The 8,768-nt window shown below is 52.9% G+C and overlaps 1 protein-coding gene and 1 long non-coding RNA gene across 2 annotated transcripts in view; both read left to right on the top strand.

Moving 5' to 3' along the window:
* KIF12 (kinesin family member 12) overlaps positions 1-2,705 on the top strand; it is a 7,369-nt gene extending 4,664 nt beyond the window's left edge. Inside the window, exons 10-15 of the mRNA XM_010835144.1 lie at positions 68-154; positions 532-622; positions 694-792; positions 1,421-1,521; positions 1,618-1,736; positions 2,041-2,705. Coding sequence (XP_010833446.1) covers positions 68-154; positions 532-622; positions 694-792; positions 1,421-1,521; positions 1,618-1,736; positions 2,041-2,141 — 598 coding nt within the window. The 3' untranslated portion in view covers positions 2,142-2,705. The remainder of the gene's footprint in view (positions 1-67; positions 155-531; positions 623-693; positions 793-1,420; positions 1,522-1,617; positions 1,737-2,040) is intronic.
* A 146-nt stretch (positions 2,706-2,851) lies between these two features.
* LOC104985139 overlaps positions 2,852-8,768 on the top strand; it is a 10,761-nt gene continuing 4,844 nt past the window's right edge. The window contains exon 1 of the long non-coding RNA XR_824847.1: positions 2,852-4,018. This is a non-coding gene — a long non-coding RNA (uncharacterized LOC104985139). The remainder of the gene's footprint in view (positions 4,019-8,768) is intronic.

Below are 8,768 nucleotides of genomic sequence, written 5' to 3' on the forward strand. Positions count from 1 at the left end.
CCTGGGGCTCATACTGTGCTGCAGTGAGGAGGAGTTGACTGATGCCCCCACCGGCCCTGCCTCCCAGGAAAGAGAAGAAGCAGCTGCAGAGCAGCCGGGACCTGGCCCACGGCGAGCAGCGCATCCTGGCCCAACAGGTCCGCGAGCTGGAGCGGTGAGCGCGGCTGCCGGCTGAGACCAGCCTTCAGGATGGAGGGCAGGTGGGAAAGGGGGTGGCTCAGCCAGATCTGCCCTCTGGATCCAGACCCCCAGGGCTTAGACCCCAGCTCTGCCACCAGCTGTGTGACCTTGGGTGAGTCCGTTAACCTCTCACCGCCTGGATTTTTCCTTCTGTAAAACGGAGGCGATACAGTGCCTGCCTCCCGGGATTGTCCTAAAGACTGGATGGCGTGAATTCATATGTAAAGATCTGAAAACAGTGCCTGGCATGTAGTTCGGGCTCCACGAGCGTTTGTTAAAAGCAGGACTTGGGTGCCAGGCTGGTGGTAGCTTTGAGGGCTCAAGGCAGACAGAGCCCACCCTTCTTTCCAGGCGTCTCCTCTCTGCCTGCTACCTTCAGCAGCCAGGCCCTGGCCCCGCCCCACCATGTCCCTGTGTGATGGTGCCACCTCTCCTGTGCCACGTGAGTCTCTGCCCAGCCCGGGGAAGGGAGAGGCAGGGACATCACGGAGCCCCTGACACGACCTCTTGCAGGCCCCGCCACCCCTCTGCCCCCGCTGCCAACTCTGCCCCCTGTGCCATGCACCGCTGGCCCACTGGGCCTGCCCACGGAGGGAACTCCACCTGCCCCAGGTAGGAAAGGCCGAGGTGGAAGGAGGGAAGGCCAGGGAGAACTGGAGACCTGGAGCTAGGGGTCTGTAGTCTGGAAGGCTCCAGAACTGTGGGGACTCCAGGGTCCTGGGCTGGGTCATGGCGGGAAGTGGCTGGCTTTGGGTTCTCTCTGCCCGGGGTTCGAAATAGCTGTTAACCTCTCCTCGCCCTCGGTCCTCCCCATTCTACCTTCTTTTGGGAACTTACTCTGCTGTTGGCTTATTCATTTATTCACTTACACATTACTCATTTATGCACTGAATGAATGAGTCAATGAATGTATTTACTTAATGAGTGAGTATTCACTTATTCAGTAACTCTCCCCTAAACTCCTTGCTTTGTGGCAGCCCCTGTTCTGGGCACTGAGGATTCACAGAGCAGACGTGGTTCCGGCCCTTGTGGAGTGCCTAGTCTCCAGAGAGGACTTCACAAGGGCCACCCACTGCCCACAGGAAAAGGGACCCCCAGCCCTTTATGCTCATCAGACATTCTTAGTGCCCCCTAGGGCAGGCCTGGCAGGGAGCGTGGTATCATGATCAGCCCCAGGGAAGTGGGGCACAGACCCAGGGCTGAGATCACCCAGCCCTGTGGACTCTGGTCTCTCCTGCAGGTGTTTGGCTCTAAGGCCCCAGGTGACTGGCCCCTGTCCGCCCGGCCCCCGCCCTGGGCACCCCCATGCTGCCCTAGCTCTGCCAAGTGCTCGAGAGAGAGGTGAGCCCAGCCCTAGGGCACTGGGGGATAGGGGGTTAGGGGAAAGGCCGGGGAAACTGAAGGCTCACTTCCCACCACCCAACTCCCCTGGCCCAGGAGTCGCAGTGAGTGGACTCAGACCCAGGTTCTGGCGGAGATGCTGACCAAGGAGAAAGTGATGCCCTCTGCACCTCCCCTGCCCGCGGGGCCGCTAAACGCATCACCAGTGCTGAGAGGTGAAGAAGGGCGCGAGAGGAGGGCTGTTAGCGTTCTCTGTGATCTTGGGCCGGAACTCACCTCCAAACCTTAGTCTTCCCATTTCTGAAATAGGGGGCGGATTAAGTGGTGAGAGTCTACGATCTTTCTATTTCTCAAACCTAGAATTCTCTCCCAGATGTATTCTGGGGCACGTGGTGTGCATGGCAGATTGAGCTGGGAGGGCCATCTGAGACTTCCCCAGAAGCTGCTGGGACCCTGATGGGCCTGGGTGGGCAAGGCCCAAGGAGGTGATGGCCTCAAGCCACACCGTGTGCCCTTTAGGTGGGGCTGCAGTTCCAAACCTGGCCCGGAGACTGGAGGCCCTCAGAGACCAAATTGGCACCTCCCTGCGACGTGGCCGGAGCCAGCCACCCCCTCCCTGAGGGCACACGGAGCCCTAGCCAGGCCCTCCCTGCCTGTGTGGGCAGCGTGGGAACCCAGGAGACCTTCATGTGGCCTTGGGCTGGGCTCTGCATGCTGGGTTTCAGTCTCTCCATCTGTTCAATGGCATAGCAGCTGCTGCTCCAGTCTGCAGCTGGCCTGGGCAGAGACCAGGCCTGGGCGTGGGGGCTGATGGGGCAGACTGGGGATGCAAAGGGTGGGTGCCACCCCAGACTTGGAGAAATGAGACTGGATTCAGGAGAAACCAGGCCACAAGTGATGAAGTATATGAATAAAGAGAGACATCAGCTCCAGGTCTGGTTGGTCTTATCTTCTGACTAGTCAGGCTCTGGCCCTTGGGAGAAACCCAGAGAGGAGGGGTTCTTAGGGGAGGGGTCCTGAGGAAGAGGAGGCCAGGACTCCCGGCAGGGATGACTGTCCCCTTCCCCTTCAGATCAGGAATATTTCAGGTTCTCCTGAAATAGAGGAGAACCCCCTTTAATGTGTTGCTCAGTTACTCAGTTGTGTCCGGCTCTTCGGGACCCCATGGACTACAGCATGCCAGGCTTCCGTCCTTCACCATCTCCCGGAGTTTGCTCAAACTCATGTCCGTTGAGTCAATGATGCCCTCCAACCATCTCATCCTCTATTACTCCTTTCTCCTCATGCTCTCAATCTTTCCCAACATCAGGGTCTTTTCCAGTGACTCGGCTCTTCGCATCAGGTGGCCAAAATACTGGAACTTCAGCTTCAGCATCAGTCCTTCCTTGAATATTCAGGGTTGAAATCATAGGGAGTGCAGCGTGTAGCATAAGTCCTTTTGGAGGAGGTTGTCATTAGCCCTACCCTTAGAGCCCCTGGGTGGGCGATCCATAAATTGGAGAACAATTTTAGTTACTGTACACATTTTAATTGAGCAACTACTGTGTACCACTTGGCAGGCATGGGGAGAGGGAGTGGTGAGCATCTCCATGAAGGAGGCCTGGGGGAGACTGCTCTGGCCTTGAGCTGGGGCAGGTGGTGGGCTGAGGGGCTCGCACGCTCTGTGCCAGCTGCGTGTGTCCTGGTACCGCATCACAGGGCCTGACTTCTGAAGCTGCAGATCTGCTCTGAGCCCCTGGGCAGCGCCCGCACCCTCCCGGGACCACTTCCTGGTTTTCAGTCCTTTTGACATGGCTCCCTGTCCTGTTGATCTCTAGTGAGGGGCAAGGAGATTAGGAATATCATGATTCTGGCACATGCCCAGTAGGATGCTGTGGGTCCACAGTTAGAGGTAAGTTCAGATATGACTTGTGAAATTGGGGGCGTGAGTGGGAGGACCCCACTATAGAAAGAGCCACGAGGCTAACCCTAAGTCTCCCATTTTATGGTTAGGGAAACTGAGACCCCACGTGGCTCATCCCGTTGTTTGTTCATACATTCACTCACTCATTCAGTAAACACCACTGGCATCAACTGTAAATCAAGGTGGCAAAGAAGACTGACAGGGACAAGCTGGCTCTGCCCAGGGAGCTCACAGTCTGGTGGGGGGCAGACAGTAAGCATTTACAACCTCACACGCACGCTTTGATGGGAGAAACCCGGAGCGCTGGAGGCACAGAGGGTCACCCAGTCAGAAATCATCAGGGAAGGTTTGCCAAGCAGAGTCATGATTAAGGGTGAATGGCAGTTGGCCCAGGGCAGGTGGGGGTGAGGAGCGGGCTGCAGCGCCAAAGGTTCAGAATTCCAAAGGTTTCCAAGACCATTCTAGAAGTGCGTGGCCTCAGCCACTTTGGGAGTTGGGGTCTGTCCCAAGGGCAAAGGGGAACCACGGAAGGGTCTTGAGGAGCTACGAGGTGCCTTTAGATCATGCTGGCCACTGTGGCAGGCACACTGACTGGTAAGCGTGAACTGGAGGAGGGAGACCAATGAGATGACCAGTGTAGGGAGAGGTGAGACACCTCAACCAGTGGCACCTGAGCCCTGCTCGGGCTGGCAGCCCCTGAGACCTGGGCACTGGACACTGGGCTCAGGCAAGACCCCAGGCAGGCCAGCCTCAGCCACGGGCTCGGGGAGCACTTGGGGAGAGGGATACTGAGGCCAGAGGACAAGCTAGGGAGCCACTAGAGAGAATCAAGACTGGGGACACCCTGGGGAGGTGTCATAGCCATCATCCGCCACAGTGTTCAGACCTGCCCATAGGCCTGGTCCGAGAAAAGTCAAGAAAATCAAGTCCGATTGCTCCCGTCCCACTCCCCAGCACAAGACCAAGCAAGGAAAGACGCAGTACACTTGTACCCACCAGTGTGGAAAGTAGCCCAGGTAACGTTCCATAGTTATGCCCTCTTTGTCCCATGGAAGTACGGACCCAAAAATAAGAAAGCAGGGTGCCTCTCAGCTATGCTTGTGTGTGCAGTGTGGCCTGGGGTGGGCCTCGCTGAGCCTCCGCACTGCAGGGCTTCTGACTCCTGAGGCTCTGTCTGGAGAGCTGGTCCCTGAGGCTGGGGCCGGCAGGGTCAGCCCAAGCTGGAGACGACAGTAGCCAGGTATTGAAAGGCAAGACCTGTGACTGAGAAGAGAGTTGTTTGTAGAAGGTTAGAGTCCACGGAGGCAGAACCCAGGGAGGTGGGATGATGGCCGTACACCACAGGCCCTGGGCCAGGCAGGGTGGCTGGAGTTCAGTCCATAGATGGAGTAACATAAGTTCAAGTCTCAGTGTCATCACTTACCGTGAGTGGTCCTGGGCAGGTGTCTTAACTGCTTTGAGCCCAAGTCACCCCATCTGCAGAACAGATACAAGAATAGTAGTAGCCCCTCATGGGTCAGTCATGGGGATTAAATCCACTGACACGTGGAAAGATTGCAGCACAGGGCTTTGTCTGCTGCGGACAATTTAGCCAAAAGCTGCTTTCAGTCAGTGTGACGATCTGATGCAATTGACAATCTGGGTTCCAAAAAATTTTACTTAACAAATTGAGAACCCACTTTGGGCTGGAATTGAGGAGCCTTACTGTTAACAATAAGGAGCATAAGAAGCCTTACTGTTAACACAGACAAGAAACAAGAAAATGGGCAAAACAGATGGGACGTCAGATAGTGATAAAGGCTATGGAGCAAAAGAGAGGAGGGAGGTCCATGGGTCAGGGCGGGTGCAATTCTGAAACAGGGGCGTTAAGAAGGGTCTCACGCAGGTGACATTTTTGCAGAGATGTGAAGGGTGGAAGGAGGGGGAGCCTAATAATCGCCGTAAAGCCACTTGTTTCTGCTCTAGATGGTTTTGACGCTGCATCAGCTTGTGTGGCTCGGCAGGTTTGAGCCGGGGCTCTTCCACTCCCCAGGTTCCTTATCTCACTTACTGTATGTGCCCCTGCTTGCTGGGAGGTCTCTAGCCTCAGGCAGAGGAGGCCCCTGGAACTGAGCGTGAAAGTTTTCCTTGGCAGCCTTGGGAAGCATGGACAGGACCACCCAGGGGGACCCTGGCTGTGGCCGGTTCATTCTTGTTTGGACAATTCCTTCCCCCGCTGGAGCCAGCCACGATTTTCAAGTTTCCTGGTTCCAGTTTAGCAAAATCCCTACTTACTTTCCCAGAGATAGATACAGGACTGAAGGCGATGAGTCCTCACTACCCCCATGTCATATACCGTGTGTCTACCTCCCTCTTAGCATCCTTACTCAAGAACTGCAGCTTGTCCAGAGTCCCTAACCCTGGAGGAAGTCCGCAGGATCCCAGGATTGTCATTACTCAGAACTGTAGATCCCACAGGACACTCCTGACTTTCCCCAGAATGTTGGAATTGGGGGATGTTCTTTGGCCCCCATGACATAGGGTAGCAGTTCTCCAGAACTGTCAAACTTAGAAGACGGTCTCTGATACATTAGAACCAGGACAGCTATTAGAAATCCTGAAGCGCTGTGGGAATTTCCCAGAATTCCAAATCCGTAGAAGAGCTCTTGGAAACTGTAAAACTTTGTGTAGCAGTTGGGAGGGGTTCTCTGGAATCTCTGGCTAGGCGTGGGGATGTTTACCAGTGCTTGGAAGGCCATCCGGGAGTTTCTAGAATGGTGTCAAATCCAGAGATCAACCTCATGTCTGGAGCCCTGATCCAGTTCTCCAGATCCCTGGGGACTCTAACCATCAGCCGGTGCAGAATGGGCAGCATGGTGAAAACATTACAGTAGGAGGAGAGAAACTTCAGGAAAAGCACTCATGTGGGTGCTTGGGTTCAAAAGGTTATGAGGTTTCATCTCAGTGACCAACCCCAAGGTGGACCAGAAGAGGTGGAGAGAACACGAGAGCTTGTGAAGATCTACCTGCTGAGAACTTCTCACCCCCATCCCCTCTCTGCGTCAGCTTTCTCTCACATACTACTTTCTCTCACTCAGGGTCTTTCTTCCCTTTGACTAATGACACATTTGCCCCAACTCATATTAATTCAGTTTTGTACACCAAACTGACTTGATTTCAGCCCCTTTGAGGGATATCTTGTGTCCTCGATTATTTTTCCTGTTTCTCCTTGCGGAGCTTCCAAAGACTTGTCTTCCTTTATTTATTTATTTAAGTTTTATTTTTGGCCATGCTGCACAGCTTATGGGGTGTTAGTTTCCTGACCAGGATTTGAACCCACATTCTCAGCAGTGAATGTGCAGAGTCCTAACCACTGAACCACCAGGGAATTCTCTGTCAACCTTTTTTTTAAGCAAACATGATGGAGTGTGATTGGGTAGGTGGGGGTAGTCTTGCTATGAAACAAGGAGCAGCAGTTACTAGAACTTGTAAACGAATTGGATGGAGACCAGGACTGGAGTCAGGAGACCTGGATTCTAAGCCTGCTTGGCAACAGATCTACAAACCCGCTGGCCATCACTGACATCCATGCTTACAGGCCAGCAAAGAAGGCCATAGGGACTTCCCCTGGTGGTCCAGTGGTTAAGAATCTGCCTTCCAATGCAGGGGACACAGGTTCCATCCCCTGTCGGGGAACTAAGATCCCACATGCCACAGGGCAATTAAGCCTGAGAGCCACAATGGAGACATAGCACAGCCAAAAAAAAAAACCAAGCTGCTGGCCACAAGTATCTTACTCGAGAACGTTCTTTCAGCCTCTGGCTCTGATTACATTCTCTCTCACTCATTGTACATTTTGTTGTTTATTTTCTAAGTCATATCCAACTCTTTAGTGACACCCAGGGACTGTAGCCCACCAGGCTTCTCTGTCCAATGGGGTTTTCCAGGTAAGCATACTGGAGTGGGTTGCCATTTCCTTCTTGAGGGGATCTTCCCAACACAGGGATTGAACCCACGTCTTCTACATTGCAGGCAGATTCTTCACCACTGAGCCAAAGTCCTTATTTGAAGGCCAGGCCTGGCCTACTAGGCATGAGGACCCTGGCCGGACCTTAAGCCACCGCTCTGTTCTCAGAGAGCTTCCAATCAAGTAGGGTAAAAGGACAATCAAAGTGACAGTTGCTATGCAATGAAATAAGTAATAATGATTAGCATATTTCTCTGGTGCCAAGCATCGTTCTCAGCACTGGCCATGAATCCAGGTTGCATTTCTCACAACAACTCTGTGAGGTAGGTACTATTATTATCTTCATCTTACAGTGAGGAAACCAAGACAAGAAGAGGCTCAGAAATTTTCCCAAGGTCACACAGCTAGCAGGTGGCAGAAGTGGGATTTGGGCTAGTGTGTTCTGGCTCTTGAATAGGTGAGCTCAACAACTGTGCCAAGTGTTACTCAGTAGGACCACAAAGGAAGGGATAATAGAGGAGGGCTTTTCATCTAACCAGGAACCACTAAGAAGAAAGAGCAGCCTCCTTGGAGAAGTTAAGTTCCATTGAATCTCAACAGCCCAACAGAGTCGGACTCTATAGAGGTCTTTAATAAGGTGGAGGAATGGACTTCCCAAGTTCTTTTAACCCATTGAGGAAACCTCATCACCTCCAGAGATACAGTAATTATTCACAGGCTACCCCCAGAAGGAGGATTCTGTGCAGCCTAGCCAGAATCAAGAGAATTAGAAATGGACCCCGAAAATCCAGCCTTTTGTATGGGTGGTCTCCTGGCTACAGAACCTTGGCAAACCCTCTCCCTCTCTCAGCTTGTCTGCCCGATGTATGGTTATGGGAGCCTGGAAAAGGTAACTAAACTCTCTGAATCTAAGTCCTCCTCTGAAAATAGGGATAAGATTGGTTAATGTGCTCATAGGGGATGATATGAGGATTAAAGAAGTGAATCCATGTAAACTGTTTAGGACAGAACCTGGCAAGTGGTCAGTGCTAAATACATGCTGGCTGTTATTACTATTTTTATTACTAATGGATGCTTTCAGCACAAATATTCTACCAGTCCTGTTTTCCAGGAGAGGAATTGCATCAATATCTGGACTCTGGTTATACAAACTCATGAAGTTGACATCCAGCTCTGCTGGTTCCTTCCTACAAGGTGAGCCTTCTAATACGGGTTCTTCCAGGGAGCGATTAGCCACTCAGGACTCTGTCACCCAATGGAAAACCAGGGAAGACTTCCCACTCTCCTTCCAGGGAGGCTGATCGCTAGAGATGCATTTGTCTTCATTCAAGAAAGGCCAGTGGGACTTTCCAAGGAGTCTGGCTTGTCTCGTGATTTCAGAGCTATTTTCATCCCTCC

Source organism: Bison bison, unplaced genomic scaffold (genome assembly GCF_000754665.1).
Source record: "Bison bison bison isolate TAMUID 2011002044 unplaced genomic scaffold, Bison_UMD1.0 scf7180017864039, whole genome shotgun sequence".
NCBI lineage: Eukaryota > Metazoa > Chordata > Mammalia > Artiodactyla > Bovidae > Bison > Bison bison.